Source organism: Hypanus sabinus, chromosome 1, assembly GCF_030144855.1.
Source record: "Hypanus sabinus isolate sHypSab1 chromosome 1, sHypSab1.hap1, whole genome shotgun sequence".
In the NCBI taxonomy this organism is placed as follows: Eukaryota; Metazoa; Chordata; class Chondrichthyes; order Myliobatiformes; family Dasyatidae; genus Hypanus; species Hypanus sabinus.
In genome coordinates this window covers 149,725,564-149,745,958 of record NC_082706.1, presented here as the reverse complement: position 1 = coordinate 149,745,958, position 20,395 = coordinate 149,725,564, and the positions used below count along the sequence as shown (strand labels likewise).

The window sequence follows — 20,395 nt, the reverse complement described above, 5'->3', positions numbered from 1 at the left end:
CTTACCATGATTTGAGCTAGAGCTAGCATGTGCATGTTAAACTGAAGAGGCCCCAGTATGCACCCTTGAGGAATGTGTCTGTGTGTTGTTTTTGTTCAGTCAGATATGCAGCTACTGTACCCTTTACACCTGCGACTGTGCTGCCATACACAGCTCCAATCTGCTGATCAGATTCGCAGATGATACGAGATTGAAGAGCCTTATTTCTCGTGGTGAAGAGGCAGCCTACAGAGGAGATGTTGACACAGTAGTGCCTAGATAACAACCTCTCCCTCAATGTCCAAAAAACTAAAGAGCTGATTGTGGATTACAGGAAGACAATAGACAATAGGTGCAGAAGTAGACCATTCGGCCCTTCGAGTCTGCAACGCCATTTTGAGATCATGGCTGATCATCTACTATCAATACCCGGTTCCTGCCTTGTCCCCATATCCCTTGATTTTCCTATCCATAAGATACCTATCTAGCTCCTTCTTGAAAACATCCAGAGAATTGGCCTCCACTACATTCCGAGGCAGTGCATTCCAGACCCCCACAACTCTCTGGGAGAAGAAGTTTTTCCTTAACTCTGTCCTAAATGACCTACCCCTTATTCTCAAACCATGCCCTCTGGTACTGGACTCACTCAGCATCTGGAACATATTTCCTGCCTCTATCTTGTCCAATCCCTTAATAATCTTATATGTTTCAATCAGATCCCCTCTCAATCTCCTTAATTCCAGCGTGTACAAGCCCAGTCTGTCTAACCTCTCTGCGTTAGACAGTCCAGACATCCCAGGAATTAACCTTGTGAATCTGCGCTGCGCTTCCTCTACAGCCAGGATGTCCTTCCTTAACCCTGGAGACCAAAACTGTACACAATACTCCAGGTGTGGTCTCACCAGGGCCCTGTATAAATGCAAGAGGATTTCCTTGCTCTTGTACTCAATTCCCTTTGTAATAAAGGCCAGCATTCCATTAGCCTTCTTCACTGCCTGCTGCACTTGCTCATTCACCTTCAGTGACTGATGAACAAGGACTCCTAGATCTCTTTGTATTTCTCCCTTACCTAACTCTACACCATTCAGATAATACTCTGCCTTCCTGTTCTTACCCCCAAAGTGGATAACCTTACACTTATTCACATTAAACGTCATCTGCCAAGTATCTGCCCTCTCACCCAGCCTATCCAAGTCACCCTGAATTCTCCTAACATCCTCATCACATGTCACACTGCCACCCAGCTTAGTATCATCAGCAAATTTGCTGATGTTATTTTCAATGCCTTCATCCAAATCGTTGACGTAAATTGTAAACAGCTGTGGTCCCAATACCGAGCCCTGTGGCACCCCTCTAGTCACCACCTGCCATTCCAAGAAACACCCATTCACCGCTATCCTTTGCTTTCTATCTGCCAACCAGTTTTCTATCCATGTCAATGTCTTCCCCCCAATGCCCTGAGCTTTGATTTTACCCACCAATCTCCTATGCGGGACCTTATCAAATGCCTTCTGAAAATCGAGGTACACTACATCCACTGGAAGAACAGAGATAGGCTTGCCTCGATCAACATTAATGGGTCTGCAGTTGAGAAGGTGAGTAGTTTCAAGTTCCTTGGTACAGACATCACCAAAGATCTCACCTGGACTGTACACACCAGTTGTGTGGCCAAAAAAAGCACAACATCATCTCTTCCAAATGACTGAAAAAGTTCAACATGAGTGCCCAAATCATCAAGACCTTCTACAGGGGCACCAGGGAGAGCATCCTAACTGACTGTATCACTGCCTGGTATGGGAACTAGACCAACCTTGATCGCTGGGTACAGCAGAGAATGGTACGGATAGCCCAGTGCATCTGTGGATGTGAACCTCCCCCCCCCCATTGGGGACATACAGCAGCAGGTGCAGAAAGAAGGCCTGGAAGATCATCAGGGACACTAGTCACCCCAACCATAACCTGTTTCAGCTGCTTCTGCCTAGCAAATTGTACCATAGCATTAAAGCCAGCACCAACAGGCTATGGGACAGCTTCTTTCTACAAGTCATTAGACTTATAAATTCACATTGTGACAGAGTAACGCAAAGATATTTATCCCTTCACATTGTGGGATGGATGCAAGATTTAAATTAATTCAATTCAGATAATACAAAATAGTCCCTGTCCGATTAATACGATTTAAGCCATTTTAGGACTGTACCAGAAAGTCCCACCCAGTTTTCAAGTCTGTTCAGTAATATGCCATGTCCAACTGTATCAAAAGCAGCACTAAGATCCAGTAAAACCAAAACTGAAATTTTATCATCATCATAACAACACTGCTCAGTCCTGAAGGACATAGTTTCACCCAATGGGACAAAACCTAATGGGGATCTACAGGCTTTGTTAAGGACCTCCAGAGTACTCACATCTATTGACACCACTGTACTTTCTCCCAAAAGACCCAACCTTCCAAAGGTGGATTTGTCCTACCAGTGGTGCAGGATGCAATATGCAGTTTGTGAAGGAAAGGTATGGCATGTTGCCTATTTGTAATAATACTCAGTGCAATCATCAGGTGTGCTTGACTGGTCATAAGACAGCAACTTAGCATTAGGTAAAGTAAAGAAAAATGAATTACCTGGTCATAATATTCAAAGATATCATTGAATTCTTTTGAGGACATATTCACCCCCTAAAAGTTGAGGGAAAAAGACAACTCAGCAAGCATATACCAAGGCATTCAATCAGTATGTAACATCTGATTCTAAGACCACTTAAGGCATCTGAAAATATGATATTAATCTGTTCAATGCTATGTTCTATGTTTTGAGAATGAATCCTTAATATCCCTGAAAGTGGTCTGGAGATTATTGAGAGACCATTGATGTAATTAAATAGTGTGTATTATGGAGACACAGGGCACTTCAGATGCTGGAATCTGCAGCAACAATCTACTGGAAGAACTTAGTAGGTCAAGCAGCATCTATGAGGGGAAAGGAATTGTTGACATGGTGACCCAAAACATCAACGATTCATGCACATACATACACTGATGCTGTTCAAACTGCTGAGTTCTTCTAGCTGATCATTTCGTATATTTTGGGTTTGAGTGATACTTAAGGGAGCCTAGGAATTTGTGGTCTAGCAAAAACGAGAAAGTGGAGGAGTAAGTTCATGGAAACAGTGATGTTGAAGTTTTCTACTATCCTACTGACATTAGAAAATATGTGAGGAATAGTTTTTAAAGTTCTGCAACCACTTGTGTAGTTTACAGCTAGGTATTGATAAAAATAATAATCTGGTACCTACCCCAAGATATTCAGTAGACTGATACTGCGTTGGTTTGAGATTGATTAGCAATGTGCCATTAAGTATGTTTTGAGGACTTGTAAATAGCATCAGATTGTTGCCTACCCTGCAGACAGAAACTGCAAGTCTCCAACAAAAACAAATTGATAAACAAATTTCCAGCATGATTGAAAATGTGATGGAATTAAGATGACAGTAATAAAAAGACTAACAATGGCAGACAATTCATGTATACTATACAATCTATCAGCAGTTTAATGTGTAATGCAAGATTGAGGATAAAAGGTTGAATTGTAGAATGTAGTGGTCAAGACCCCATTTGCCATAGTGTACAGAACCCTTTATCCTTATATGTTTGATAGATTTTTTCCTTTCCAACTGTGAAACAAACAAATATAATAGTACCTACTTGAAAGTTGAGAAGAAAATTCTCTTTGTTAGGAAGTAACCTATTCAAAAAAGTGCACATGTGGTTTGTCAACTTACATTACATAAATGAAGCTCTTTGATTTAAATAAAATGTATATTTGAAATTACATACCTGGCCATTTCGCTGAGTCCCAGCTTTCCATCATTATTTGAATCAAACATTTTGAGCTTAAAAAATAAGAAATAAAAGTTTCCTAAAGTAGATCAAATATTTATCCTGTTCAGAAAGTATAAATAAGTTGAGATTTTCATAAACAAAATGTTGCATTAGGTTATCAGGATTTTCCTGTTATAAAAGGAAAATTATTTACAGATAAGGAAATTAATCAAAGATATTTTGATATTTAAAATTTATTTTGGACTCATTTCCATCTGAATGTCCCAGTATGTATATAACAACTTACTCTATTTGACTATTTTCTGTCCTCGTACCAGCTCCAATTTATTAATCACAAGTCATGATCTCAGTAAACCAAAATACAAATACAGGACGAACTCAGTGAATTTGGTGGCCTCTGTAGAGAGAAATGGTCCACATTTCAAGTTGAGATCCTTCACTGGTCCAGACTGTCCACTTTACTCTACAAACACTTCCTAAATTCCAGCATCTGCAATCCCGTGTACTGTGTCACTTGTGAGCACAGTTAATGGGATATTTGTGTATAGAGATATATTGATCTCAGAATGATTATGCCTAGCATGTGGTATGCAGAGGGAGAAATACAGTCTTATAAGCAAATCTCTAAGTTGATATCAACATGGATTAACTTTCAAATACCAATTATTACATTCATTTTCATATTATATTATCTGCCACTGGAATTTTACCAAATATCTGTTTTACATTGGAAGCCAAAACCTAGGAGGTGTTGGGTGGAGAAAGAGACAGGTGTAGATGATGCCTATTCAAGCCATTCTAATAAAATCATGATCGATCTGATCTTGGCCTCAACTCCACTTTCTTGTCTGATCACCAAACCCTTTATTCCTGTGTTCCAAAAGGTATCTCGGCCTTGATCACCCAATATAACATCTTCAAGGAAGTTAATTCTAAATATTCACAAACCTATTTAAAAAAAAATATTTTCCACACTTAGTGGTCTTAAAAGGTTGACTCCTCCTCCTGAGACTATGTCTCTGGTATGTCATTTCCAGTGCTAGGGGAAACATCCTTCATGGAGTTTAGAATGAATCCTCTCATTCTTTTTTTCCCTGAATGCCAACTTTCTCCTAGGAATTTATAAACTATTTTCCAAGAAAACAAGTTCTAATTCAAGTTCTATTATCATTCAGCTGTACACGAATATAGCCAAATGAAATAATGTTCCTCTGCGACCCAGGTGCAAAACACATCACCAACAGCACACTGCACATAGCATAAATAGTATATAGGGTTACGATTTCAGAAAAACACGGTCACAAAAAAAAAAGCCCAATTCCTTGAATGTCCAGTTGCTCTTCCACTGAGCAAACACTGGAAGGCAGGACCAAACAAACACCAGAGCACAACACCTTTTAAACATAAAAACATAGAATAGTACAGCACAGTACAGGCCCTTCAGCCCACAATGTTGCGCCGACCCTTAAACCCTGCCTCCCATATAACCCCTCACTTTGCCTGCCTCACCATATAACTCCTTCATATACCTGTCTAGTAGTCTCTTAAATATCACTCGTGTATCTTTAAACCTTGCCATTCAAAAAAAAACATTATACCAGATCTCTGTACCTTAACAGGAAAAACTCATTTTCTATCCATTCCCATAGCACTTCTTATGACATGAGCTACTGTTTTTTCCATTTTAACCCTTAATGCAATACGTTATCAAAAGTCTTCTGGAAATTCATGTGCAGCACACCTATTGTTTTCTCTTTATTGACAGTACATGTTACTTCTTCTATGTACTCCAATAAACAGTATTTCTCTTTCATAAAACCATGTTGACTGCTTCATTTCCTTGAACTTTTTGAGTTTCTTGCTCTTTCATACTAACTTGAGAATGATGAAAATATTATCAAAGATACATTGAGTTAAATAACAAGTTGATTTGATGCCTTTTTTAAGATAAGTATTGGAACTATAGATGTGTGGTCAAAATTTGTTTTACACAAAATGCTGTTGGTATCTGGAAGACACTGAAGGGGTGTTGGTGGAAGAAGCAGATATGATAGTGGCAGTAAGAGACATTTAGACAGGCATATGAACATTCAGAGAATGAAGGGATAAGGATCATGTGCAGGGAGATAGCACTGATATAAAATGGAAGCATGGCAGCATAGATATTATGTACCAAAAGGATCTGTTCCTGTGCTGTATTGTATTAATCTCTATTTCAGAATCAAAACTAATGAAGTGACATAACTTCAAAACTGCTCCTTATTGCTATCTTTTAACTCAACAATGTTAAGCCTTATCGCCAAGTGTCCAGAAAATGGATTTTGCAATTAAGTTTTTGCAGTTTATTGTCCCTTAAAAAAATCTTACAAATGCTGCAAAATGAATTCCCTAGCTTCCTGGAATGTGATGTCATGGACAATGTTAGAAACATTGTTGTATGTCACATACACAGGAAAGGAGGTTTTTTTTGAGTAGAGGTCATTAAATGAAAACAAATGTTACATGCCTTACCTTGTAAGGAACAGTTTTCTCAATGAACATGTGAAATGTTTTCCATGTGTTCAAGAAGCATTGATCAAAGAAATAATGATTACATTTGGATTCAGAATTAACCAAAAACATGTAGTATTCCTCTCTGAATTTCCAGATTCTTGTTTGGGAGAGTCAACAGAATCTCTGATATTTTTCACTTGACTTTTGTGTTGCAGGAGCTTTTACCTAATAACCTTTAGATATTTGGTCTCCTAGTAATTTATACCATCTTCTCAGTGTCATCCTATTTTTGCTAAAATTACTGAGCTTAAACTAGAAAATTCTAATTATATACTTCTTTTAACCTGTTCTACCTGTTCATTCCACAGGATCAGCAGCAACTCTGCATCCTTCAAATAATCCTCCTTTCTTTCATTATTATCATTTTCAAATGTTGCACTAATGGCAATTATATAGTATTTAGATTAACCTTGTTTGACAGGATAGTATAGATATCAATTTAGGCATGGATCCTCTAAGTCAGTATAAAAATAAGAACCTGCTGACCTAATATGTACCTGTGACAGCAATGAAGTTAGTCCTGTGCTACTTCCTCCTTTAGTAGAATTGACTAGCAATTAAAACAAGAGCAGACATCATCTTACTTTCCTAAGGTCAAAGCTGGCCCTATCAGAACTGCTTTCAGTGAACTGATTACTCTGGACAATAAATTCACATTTCTAGAAATATGCATGTTCAGATTCATGATCTCCACTGTACTGAGATTAAACAGTATATGTCTGAATTGCTATATATTCATTCTTGAACTGAAAATTAAACTGTTGTTACTTAATTTTTAAAGAAATTAATGGTTTTGACATGCCCCTTCTGACAGTATTAAATTGAAGCAGTGTGGTTTACTTATACCCAAAGCCTCTATGTAGTTTAAGAGTCTCTTCTTTAGATTCAGAGCAAAGTACTGTGATACAAGTTAATTGAACTCGAAGAAATACAAGCAAAATCATTGGAGGAGAGCAAAATTAACTCTGATTATCAACCATTTTGAAAAACGTGTATGAGTGATATTTTTATCTCCTGTTCAAATGGTTTCAGAATTTAAAATGTTCAAAGAGATTAACCAATTTCAATAAGAATATTTAACATTTAATATTTAACATTTTGAAATTGATCAATAGAAGTAAATATTTAGTCATATGTTCTCCTACATAGCACTAATACAAATGGAAATATTTATTAACAACCTTTAACAAGGAGTTTTAAAGGTTGAAATTGAAGCTTTCTTCTACATTACTTATTTTAGTTACTGAAACACAAGGTAAAAATAATTAATAAAATAGATTAATTAACATTATATATGCTTTAAAGGCTATAATTTCAATGAATAAAGGGGATGGGTGGGCACGTGGTGGTTACTCTGAGACGAGCTTGACTGACATATGAAACAGTTCACGTGGGTGTAAAATATTGGCCCACAATGATCCCAACTGAACTAAATAAAATCCCTGATTATGTACCAGTAATTGCTAGTTCATAAGATTTCCAGGTACTGAATTACACTGATAAAATACCGAGAGCTGCAAATCCACTGTTTACCAATAGAAGGTTGATTGGATGCAGGATGCATGATAATGGAGATGTCTTAAGTGTGGGGTGTACATGTCTTGATTATACAATCTGTATACACCCATCAAAAAAGAAAAGATCACCGTTGCTGAAATCTGGAACAAACTTTGCTCCAACACACAACAGGTCTGGCAGCATTGACGAAGAAACAGAGTTAATGTTTCAAGCCTGACTTATTTTTGGTTTTTTCAGTTTTTGATTCACATACATGACAATCAGCTTATTAAAAGCATTTGTAATATTTTTAGCTTTGTAGGATACAATGATGATTTTGGCTGCCTAGATAATGTATAAGGATGCGCATGAAAAACAGGTCTTTAATTAAAGTCTGTTCCGTTATGCACAGTAAGATTATTTTCTTCCTGGAAAAGGTTTTGTATTGAAATGGCAGAATTAGAGAACTACAGGAGTTGATGGATAATGTAAATGTCAATAAGTGTGTTTTATAAACGAAACTGCACAGGTGGGCGCAGGGATCATCACAAAGAAATTTATCCCTGAAGTCTGCAAAGCATTGTCATGCTCTGATTAGAAATTATTTGCAGGGCTGGACAGGCAGTATATTAAATGAGTGAACCCTAAAGATCTCATTTATTCACTGAAGGAGCAGCCATCACTGTTAATCATTAAACTGGGGAATATTGATTAGAAGTTCAATGTACGTAGGGTTCATGAATCACAAAGATCAATTAAAATAGCAAAAAAAAATTGAAGAATCTCATCATATTCACAACACCACATGTGCTGCATGTTGTGGGATGTATATTATAACTTGCCATGAAATTTTTGTATGGAAGTTCATTATTAATAAGAAGGTCAAAGCAAACACATTTCTTTCCAGATATAAACTATCAAAGAAAGAGAAAATGCAGGAATTTTATACTACGTTTTATAGTACATTTCACACCTCATGAAATAACAAAGCACCTTAAATTTGGAGTGATGTACTTTTTATAATGTTTTTCCAGTTTTGTTTAATCATAAACACAAGAGATTCTGCAGATATTAAAAATCTTGAGCAACACAAAAAATGCTAGAGGCAGCATCTATGACGTCTCGGGTCAAGACCCTTCACCCTGGAAAGGCAGGGAGCAGAAGCCAGAAGAGGAATGTGGGAGAGGGGAAGGTAGAAGCTGGCAGGTGATAGTTTAGACAAACTGAGGGGGAAGGTGAGTAGGTTGAAGTGCTGCATCTGCCCCTATACTTTCTCCTTCACCACAAGACAGTCCTAAGTGTAGAGCAATTCACCTGAAAGTTAGGGACATCTTAGGGTTAGGGACATCTATTGTCTCTGGTACTCTTGGTGTGTCCTCCTCTATATCAGTGAGACCCACTGCAGATTGGAGAACTGCTTTGTCAAGCTCCTTCTTTCTGTCCATTGCAAAAGGCATGATCACACAGTGGCTACCCATTTCAATTCAACTTCCCATTCTGACATGTCTGTCCATAGTCTCTTCTACTGCCATGATGAAGCCAAACCCAAACTGGAGGAGCAAAATCTCATATTTCGTCTGCATAGCATCCATCCAACTGGATGGCATGAGCATCAATTTCTCCAGCTACTAGTAATTACTGCCTCTTCCCTCCCTCCTCCCTTTTTCCATTTACCATCTTGATTAAACTCTCACCACTTCTCTTCTCCTCAACTGCCTTTCACTTACCCCCCCCCCCCCATCACTTTTACTTCCATGGTCCACTCTGCTTCTATCAGATTTCTTACTCCGCCCTTTCTATGCTGTAGTCTGCTGGGGCAACATGGTGAGAGCAGCTGATGCCAAGAAGATCAATATGCTCGTAAGGAAGGCTGTTCTTTTCTGGGGATGGAACTGGACACCCTGGTCATTGTGTCTGAGAGGAGGATGCTGAAGAAGCTATGGAGCATTATGGACAATCCCTCTCATCCTCTCCATGACATACTGGACAAATGGAGAAGCACCTTTAGCAACAGACTTATTCCACTGTGGGGCACCACTGAATGCCACAGGAGGTCCTATAAGACTCTACAACTCCTCCTCAAGTATATAAGTATATGGTTTCATTGCAAATCTGTATCTTACCTTTTAGTGCACATTTTGTGTTTTTTCATATCTCAAAGCTTATATTTTGTATTTTAAAGTATATATTTCTGACTGAACAGCCTTGCAACAATAATTACTTAAGGGATAAATTAAAGTTTTATCTTATCTTACTTTTATCTCTTACACCCATCCCTTCCCAGCTTCTTACTTTATCCCCCATGCCCCATACACTCCCTTCCTTTCCCGTCTGTCAGATCCTCCCTTCATTAGGAAGGGCGTTGGCCCAAAAAGTCAACTATTTATTCCTCTCTGTAAGTGCTGTCTGACTTGCTGAGTTCCTCCAGCATTTTGTGTGTGTTTGCCTTAGGTAATCAATTAATTTTTAGCTATTTCTTTGAGACTGATTTCCTGGGGAGGAGGCTGTACCATTTCTCCTTGGGCACTTGGATGGGTCAGTTATTCTTCATTACTTTTCCCTAATAATTACATGTCTATTGTTAGATGCCAATGATCTAAAGTTTAGTACAAACTGATACCTCGTTTGAAAATGCTGATTCATTTTTTTTATTCAATCAGGAAATTCTTATGTTTAAGTTATTAAAAGCTGGGTGCATATATTTTTGTTACTTTTTGCATTTTTTGTAGTTTGGATACTTTTCATTAATTAAGTTCCTCATAAAACTATAAATCATATGACATAGGAGCAGAATTAGGTCACTTGGACTTAAGTCTGCTCTGCCATTCAATCATGACTGTTTTTTAACCCCATATGCCTGTCTTCTTGTAACCTTTAACCCCCTTCACCAATCAAGAACCCATGAATTTCTACATTAAGTACACCCAGAGATTAGACCTCCATCGCCACTTGTGACAATGAATTCTACAAATTCACCACCATAAGCTGAAGATGTTTCTCCTCATGTCCCTTTATTTCGAGCCTGTGCTCTCTGATTCCTATACTCTCTGACCGATGGAAACATCCTCTCCACATCTACTGTATTCAGGCCTTTCAGCATTCAATAACTTTCAATGAGATTCCCACTCAGAACCACATGGCCCAGGGCCATCAAATACTCCTCAAATATGAAAACAAAGTAGTCGTGCTTATTACAAGAATGTTCCTCATAACAAATTATAATGTTTTCAGTAAACAATTGCAGTAGCAAACTACTAGGATTTCACTCTTACCGTAGTCAGGGTATACTCCTCCAGCTTCACTTCATCAAAGGGCCTATTTGCTTTCTTGAGTAAATCTCGAAGAAAACTCTGTTCAGGAAGATTATAGCAGAACTTTAGGATCTTGTATATGCATTCTAATAATATAGCTTGTAAGAATTTCAGTGATTTATGATCAATGTCAAATTCTGTACGTACTGTACAATATGAAAAATATAGTAAATCTTATATAATCAGGTTATAGCAACCTATTATGTTATTGCCTTTTTACATAACAGGTTCCAGAATGATTTGATTAAGGCTTGGAAGATTATATCATAGGTTTATCAAAATTTTGTGAACTCATTGCTGCTGGAGGAAGTGTTTATCTTGTTTGTTACTTCAAAGGTATTCTGACGCAGCAAAGATGGATTTTAAATTTTATCTAATTTCTACCATGACTGATCCAGTGTATCAGTCACTAGATAATGAACTGGCCATCAAAATACAGTTTGTATTTGTTAGAAATGGCAAATAGTTGCTGCATGCTATTGGAATTATACCTGTAGCAGGTCTAGTGAGAGATGGAATGAGAACTTGCATTTATATGCCATCTTTCACAACCTCAGAAAGTTCTAAAGCACTGAAAGTGCAGCAACTGAAGGAACCAGTTAACCTGCAGCAGACTTCACAAATAAAACAATGTAATGACCAAATAATCTATTTGTGATCTTGGAGGAACAAATATTTTATTGCCTGCCATCAATATAGTGTATTGGGATTTTTTTTATCTGCCTAATAAAAAACCTTGGTTTAACATCTCATATGGAAAACAATGAGCTAGAGTTTGCTTAAGTCAACCTTTCCTTGGATTCCCCTTCTGCAAGATGCCTTTGCTTGCACTTAGCCGATACAGCCATGTGCAGCTCGCCATGCCGCTGTAGTCATACTCAGAAGTAAAAAGTGGCAATTAAATCTCAGGTGCTACAAACTTCGATCCAGCCCCAGAGTGCTTGACTAACAGCCTGTGTTATCTCTGATGGTCTTGAACTTTTAGAAATAGTTGAAGCACTTACTTTAAAATTAAGATTACACAATTGAAAAATAGCACATTTATTTTAAAACACAAAATCTTGGTAAATAATTAAAATAATAATAGTAATAATAAAATGCAAAAGGAAATAAGCAATACACATTTTCACTTCTGGCAAGCACCTGTAAAAAAATGAGCTTGTACTGAGGGGCTAGATGCAAAGTTAATTGGTCTGAACAGGAAATACTCCTGTTTACATTGTAGAATCAAGACACAATCAGATATCAAAAATTCTGGAATAGCTGCCAAACTTCATCAGAATCTAGCCCACTAATTGTAGTTGTGCTATATTCTCTCAATACTGCAGCAAACTAAAACTATATGAATAAACTTTTCTCAGGCTTCCAGCTGGGTACAGGTATGAGCCTATATATTTTGCACTTAAATCTGGTCCACTTAAATAAATCATACTAGTTTCAGGCTGCCATATATTTTGAACTATACCCCAGTTCTACTTGGCTATATTTTAATTGATTATGAGGTTTTTTGTTGACAGGACTTCCACACTCCCCACCCTACTAAGAAAGATCTTCCCAAAAACTTTTCCTACTTCAGACAAGCTAGGACTAGAGTTCTTTCAGATCATCCTTTACCATCATTAGAAATGACTGCAGCACAGAAGAAGGATATTGAGCTCAGAATTTTATTTTTCTGTAATTGTTACTTCAGCTTTACTAGTTGTCCAGTATTTTTGCAGTGGTAATCAGAATATATATGCATGTATTTTTAATATGGTAACAACAATAGTTTATAAATTATTAAACTCACTATTTCAGCTCTATATTACCTTTTTACTACAATTGAAAGCCTAATTTGCTTTCATCACTTTCAGACATTTTTTCAAGCCCCAAGTATGCTCAAACCACTATTTAGTTTGCGGTTTGCAGCACTGGAGTCAACCCCCTGAATTAAATGTATTAATTGTAAATTGTGTCCCTGTTCTTGAAACTTATAGTTCCAGTTATTTTTTCATTAAAATGTTCCAAATCAGACCACTGTGATGACAACCTTCTAGGTTAATAACCTCCTGTCCCTCATTATTCATTGTAAATTAGTTCAGTTCTATACATGTCATTAAATAAATTACTGGAAGAACTGAGTTGGTCAAGTGGCATCAGAGGAGGCATATATGATACATGAGACCCTACAACAGTATCAGGAATGATGGAGCAGAAATAAATATGGCCAGAATACAGAAAATCAAAGGATAGGTGGATCTGGATGAAGAGGGGGAATAATGGATAGATAGATCCATGTGCAAGGGGGAGGGTGGGATGGAAAAGGTAAACAAAGGGAGAGAAAGCCTGGGTTACCTGAAATTGGAAAGTTGCATGTTCAATTAATTTCCTATTTTAGCCAGGTTATCTTTCTTCCTACCTCACCCACTTGCATGCAACTCTCCATCAGTCTCCTCCTCTTCTACTCTCACCATTCCTGTCCCACCCCCACTACCGAATTTAATATACCAACCCTCAGTCTGTCCTGATGCTGTTGCACAATCTCAGCCTGAAATATCAAGCAACACTTTTGCCTCCTGTTTGATCTACTGAATTATTCCAGCACGTTTTTTTTTCTCTAGATTCAAGCAACTACAATTTCTTGTTTCTCTATTTCTAAGCATATCCTTACTCTTCTCTTTTCTCCCTTTAGTGCAATTAACTGCTGTAGGCATTAATCCTGCTTTAACCTGGTTTTAACTTGATCCTATGCAATGATACCATGAGGGAACACCCATGCATTGCTGTTTTGGAGCGAAACATTAATTGTTTATATCAGTGTTTCTTTAAGGTACTTGTGATATTTTAATTTGAAAGTAGTAGGGTACATATATTGGAAACCTGAAATAAAGTGACAATCAAGTCTGACCTCTTTTCTGGAAAGAGTAAAACATAACATGTGTTTCAGGCCTTCCTGATGGCTGTCCGTGGATGTGAAACATTAAATGTTTAAGTACAGACAGACAGACATACATACTTTATTGATCCCGAGGGAAATTGGGTTTCATTACAGCCGCACCAAGAATTGTGAAGAAATAGAAACATAGAAAATAGGTGCAGGAGTAGGCCATTCAGCCCTTCAAACCTGCACCGCCATTCAGTATCATCATGGCTGATCATCCAACTCAGAACCCTGTACCTGCTTTCTCTCCATACCCCCTGATCCCTTTAGCCACAAGGGCCATATCTAACTTCCTCTTAAATATAGCCAATGAACCGGCCTCAACTGTTTCCTGTGGCAGAGAATTCCACAAATTCACCACTCTCTGTGTGAAGAAGTTTTTCCTCATCTCGGTCCTAAAAGGCTTCCCCTTTATCCTTAAACTGTGACCTCTCGTTCTGGACTTCCCCAACATCGGAAACAATCTTCCTGCATCTAGCCTGTCCAATCCCTTTAGAATTTCATATGTTTCAATAAGATCCCCCCGTCAATCTTCTAAATTCCAGTGAGTATAAGCCTAGTCGATCCAGTCTTTCTTCGTATGAAAGTCCTGCCATCCCAGGAATCAATCTGGTGAACCTTCTCTGTACTCTCTCTATGGCAAGAATATTAAACTATATATACTAAATATTAAACAAATATATTGCTATATTAAAAATATATCATTATTTAATTATTTATGGTTTAATATTAAGTTAATTATGCCAAGTGGAAATAAGTCCAGGACCAGCCTATTGGCTCAGGGTGTCTGACACTCTGAGGGAGTTGTAAAGTTTGATGGCCACAGGTAGGAATGACTTCCTATGCTCAGTGTCGCATCTTGGTGGAATGAGTCTCTGGCTGAATGTACTCCTGTGCCTAACTAGTACATTATGGAGTGGATGGGAGTCATTGTCCAAGATGGCATGCAACTTGGACAGCATCCTCTTTTCAGATACCACCGTCAGAGAGTCCAGTTCCACCCATACAACATCACTAGCCTTACAAATGAGTTTGTTGATTCTGTTGGTGTCTGCTACCCTCGGCCTGCTGCCCCAGCTCACAACAGCAAACATGATAGCACTGGCCACCACAGACTCATAGAACATCCTCAGCATCATCCGGCAGATGTTAAAGGACCACAGGCTCCTCAGGAAATAGAGATGGCTCTGCCCCTTCTTGTAGACAGCCTCAGTGTTCTTTGACCAGTCCAGTTTATTGTCCATTCGTATCCCCAGGTATTTGTAATCCTCCACCATGTCTACTCTGACCCCTTGGATTGAAACAGGGGTCACTGGCACCTTAGCCCTCCTCAGTTCCACCACCAGCTCCTTAGTCTTTTTCACATTAAGCTGCAGATGATTCTGCTCACACTGTGACAAAGTTTCCCACCGTAGCCCTGTATTCAGCCTTATCTCCCTTGCTGATGCATTCAACTATGGCAGAATCATCAGAAAACTTCTGAAGATGGCAAGACTCTGTGCAGTAGTTGAAGTCCAAGGTGTAGATGGTGAAAAGAAAGGGTGACAGGACAGTCCCCTCTGTCCTGTGACACTCTGCCCTCCTCCATTATTTTAATTTCCAATCAATTTCCAATTTTTTTTCATTATTCACCCAACACACCCTTCCTTCCTGCTACTTAAGTGAATAAATCCTCTTCTCAGGATCTGCCCCACAATTTTTTTTAAAAACTTGTTATCACCATCTCTTTAAAAAGGCATTTGGTTTTGCAAGTTTTCACCGGCCTCTTAGGAAGTAGTATTTTTTTTTCATTTTTCATTAATTCATATAACTAATTTAATTTAATTTGCATTTCTGCTAAGAAATAAAGGCCAAATCATTAAGATTCCTGAACGTATAAGCTAGTTTGATGAGGCTTTAAATAAGATGAAATATATCCAATAATAAACTCAATGTTTACCTTATTAACCACAATTATTCTTAATTTGATCAAAGTTCAACTTTTTGCTGTTGAATCTTAATAAATCTTCTTAGCTTTTTGCTGTAAATATTCAGCTATTATTAACTGAATCCATTGATCCCAAAATATTGTTGTTTATTTCTTTTGTATTCAATTAATTTTGATGTACCAGCTGCAGACATACAAGGAAGAAAAGCATAAGGAAATTCAGTCTTCAGAATTATCTTTAATTTACTCTAGAAATAGAAGCCTGACAGTAAGAGAAATATTACACTATTTTATTCATATTTTGTATTTGGTTGGCCTCTTTGACAGTGAAATGCTTGCTGCCCTCTTGTGGATGTTTAGTCATAAACTAGCAGTCACCTAGTATTTATGTACAAATTCGTGATAATGACGTCACTATATATTCATCTATAACATTGAAAGTACTTCTGAATGTGATGCCTATCCAACTTTTTGTTTCATTTTGTCTCTGGCACAGTTTCAGTGTTGCACTGAACTTAAGTTGGAAATGTCACCTATGGCTCAGTTTGTACCCGAAATAGAAAATTCTGGCTAGGTTTAAGACCTGCTCCACAGACATGAGGAAATGTGCTTGAATCAGAGATATCATCTTTTATATAGCACACACAGCAAATCAGAATCTCATTTGTTCCTCCAGATGAACTTCAGGTCACAGCCACATTGCTGTTTGAAGGAGTTTGATGTCATTAAACAGATGTTCAAAAAAATCTTCATTGATTTACTGTAGAGTAAATGGGGTTGTTCTGATAGGATGCAAAGAGCATTTTTAAACAAATTTAACAAGCATTTGCTCTTGTTTTTAATGATACACCTTATAGCTGCATATCTTTGCAGACTACATTCAAACAATACCAGTACAAATTTGAACGTGGTAAATTGAATCTTAATGAATCTTATCATTTATGAGCTGGCTGCAGTTACACTAGCCAGAAAATGTGCTGGTTGTTATAAAAAATGGTTCACTATCCCTTGGAGAGAAATGAATTAGCAATAAAAACAACAAAGTGAATATTATTATAGATTGAACAGCAATAATATTTGATATCATGAGAAATTATGTGATCTTTAGGAGCACATCTATCTTTCTTTGTTCCATAGCTTGAATTGTAAAGGCAATAGTGAACTACCTTTCACAAAGTAGTGTCTATAACTTCTTTTTCAGCAGACCCTCAGAGTCATGGATGATTTGTTTCTGCTCCAGTTTCAGGTTCCAGAGGATTATTTAAATAGGAATCAGAAGGATAAGCTTTATTCTAACATCAGAAAGAATGGTTGATATATAGAATGTACTGGCAGGGAAGGTGGCAGATTCAGATACAATTACTATGTTTAAGAGGCATTTAGATTGGCAATTAAATAGACAAGATTTAGAAGGATGTAGGCAAATAAGATTAGTGTAGATGGTCAAAAAGTTGGTATGAGTGTGAAGAAAAAAAGGCCCTTTTCTGTGTTGTACAATTGAATGACTCGGAGGATTCTGTGGAGGTAGTCTTTGTGCCAGATCTCCAGTGACATAGTAAAGAGAAAGAGGGAGAAGAACATATACAGTGATTATTGCAGGTGGTCCAAGTCTCTGAAGCATTCACAGTGGTGTAGATTTTTGCTGCTTGTTAGATTGAGTTTTATACTAAATTTTGGCCCTTGGTCTTCAAAACACATTTTGTAGCTGTAGGCTACATGGGCTTATTGGAAACAGTAGCAAATGTTATCAATATCTTGCTCTGCTAATAGAAGGCTCCTGAAAAATGAAATACGCTTTCTGGGATAAGTTGAATGTGTGTTTGCATATTGCAGCGGAATGACTGAGGCTGAAGTTACCTTGTTGTGGCAGAATGGTAACATGGACTGAACTGCTTTCCATTTGCCAGCAAGCTAGTCACACCGCAGAGGGAACCTTGTTAGAAAGTAGGTGCAATATTGCAACAAGATAGATCAAACTATGATTGAGCGTTACTTGACCCAGCCTGCAATGGGTTTGCATCTGTAGTGGACCACTGGTTGGAATCAACTCTTTACCACGATAATGCAGCAAAGTTCAAAGTAAACTTATTATCAATGTACATTTATGTCACCATATACAACCTTATGATTTGTTACCTTGAGGGCATACTCAATAAACCTACAGAATAATAATCATTGCAGAATCAATGAAAGACTGCCCAACTTGGGCATTCAACCAAAGAGCAGAAGACAAAAGCATCAAGTATCAAGAACGTGAGATGAAGATTCCATTGGTTGTGGGAACATATCAAATTGAGTGAAGTTATCCTCTTTTGTTCAACAGCCTGATAGTTGAGGAGTAGTAGCTGTTCCTGAACTTGGTAGTGTGAGTCCTAAGGCTCTTGTACCTTCTTCCTGATGGCAGCAATAAAAAGAGAGCATGACCTGGATGGTAAGGGGTCTCTGATGACAAATGTTGCTTTCCTGCAACAACACTCCATGTAGATGTGCTCAGTGGTTAGGAGGACTTAACCCGTAATGATTTGTAGGATTTTCCGTTCCCAGGCATTGGTGCTTCCATACCATGTTTTGATGCAGCCAGTCAATATACTTTTCACTGCTCAGCTATAGAAGTTTGTCAAAGTTTTGGATGTCATTCCAAATCTCTGCAAACTCCTAAGAAAATAGAGGTGCCGCCAGCTATTAGACTGGGGAAAAATAGCTGTATCTTTGGAGAGTAAAATAAGTCTTGCCTGTTCCCCTGAAATTGTTCAATGCATCAAATCCCTAGGATGTCTACATGCTCAGATAGAAGAGATGGTCCTGTCCCCAAGTCTCACGTTGGGCATCTTTGCAACAATGTGGAAGACTGAAGACAGTTCAGGATAGGTTTGGAACCGAATTAAAGTGACAGGTAACTGCAAGTTTATGATTAACCTCAGATTTAATGAAAGCATTCTGCAAAACAGGACTCCAAATCTATGGCTGGTTTTTGCAATGTCAAGATGACCACATCATGATCACCAAATGAAATACACCAAACTGGGAAAATATGCAAGCAAATTACTGCTTCATGTGGAAAGAGTATTTGGGTCTCTATAGTAGAAAGATGAGAAATAAGAGTAGCAAATCATAAATTCAAGAGTGGTTAGTGGAGATGGAAGACCAGGCCAGGAAGTTGTGCAAGGAATAGTCCCTCCACAATGCTGGAAGTAGTGTGAGATGGGTCTGGCAGTGGAATTCAATTGAAAGTAGTGAAAATTATGAAAGATGATCTGCAGAATGAAAAGGCAGGTGCAGTGAAAGAGCACAGTGAGAACCTTATGCTTGTTATGTCCGTGAGGGGAATGGGCGAGACCAGAGTTTATGAAACAAGAGGGGAAATCCTGTTATCAATGGTAGAAGGGGAAACCATAAATAATGAAAGAGTCTTAAAAGCATTTGTTCTAATTTGAGCATTAGAAAGCTTTGAGAAAAGGCCATTCAGCACAATATCGCTTGCCAACTTTCTATATGCATACTGTGTTGAAATAACTAGAGCTTAAATTTGGAAGTTTTGTTTTAAAAAAAGGTACTACTCTCAACTACACAATTAGGTAGTTTATTCCATGTCCACAGCTCTGTAAAGAAATGCTTCCTAATGTTAGTCTGAAATCTCCCTTTAGACAGTCTCCACCTATGGCCCAGTGTCCTCATTAATAGATTAATTTTGAAGTAGCTGCTGGCATCCACTTTACTTAGACCCTTAATGATTTTGAACACTACTATCATGTCTCCTCTCATTCAACATCTACTTAAGCTAAAAAATTTAATGTTTTCAATCTTTCTTCATTGATCATACAATGCATAGTCTAATCGTTTTTCTCTGAACTCTTTTCAAGTGCCTTCATATGCATCACAAAATATGGAGAGCAAAATTGTACACAGTTCTCAAGGTGTGGCCTCACAAGTGCATTATACAGCTCAAGGAGAGCATCTCTAGACTTGAACACCACTGAGCGAATTACATAGCTCAACATTCTGTTAGTCTTCCTAATCGCTTCTGTATATTGTCTAGTTGTTGATAATGATGATTCCACTAGGACACCCAAATTAGTCTCATACAGTGCACTTTCTAACTCAAGATCCCCACCCCCCATTGCATATTTGTATCTAATATTTCTACTTCCTGTATGCAATATTTTACATTTACTGACATTAACTTTCATCTGCCACTTCTCTGCTCACATCTGGTTTTTTAGTTCTAACTGTAGTGATTCTACTGCCTGAGTGTTATTAGCCCGACTCCCCAATGTTGTATCATCTGCAAACTTTACTAGCTTATTTGTTATGTGCTTATCCAAATCATTAATGCAAATTAAAATTCAGCAGCAGGCCCAAAACTGATCCCT

General features: G+C 37.9%; 1 protein-coding gene across 1 annotated transcript in view; it reads right to left on the bottom strand.

Annotated features, from left to right (window-relative positions):
• The window catches only part of calb1 (calbindin 1), a 37,472-nt gene that overhangs the window by 5,418 nt on the left and 11,659 nt on the right, over nucleotides 1-20,395 (bottom strand). Inside the window, exons 6-9 of the mRNA XM_059978916.1 lie at nucleotides 11,140-11,217; nucleotides 3,812-3,867; nucleotides 3,680-3,719; nucleotides 2,600-2,653 (exon numbers count right to left, since the gene is read on the bottom strand). Of these exons, the coding sequence (XP_059834899.1) occupies nucleotides 2,600-2,653; nucleotides 3,680-3,719; nucleotides 3,812-3,867; nucleotides 11,140-11,217 (228 nt within the window). The remainder of the gene's footprint in view (nucleotides 1-2,599; nucleotides 2,654-3,679; nucleotides 3,720-3,811; nucleotides 3,868-11,139; nucleotides 11,218-20,395) is intronic.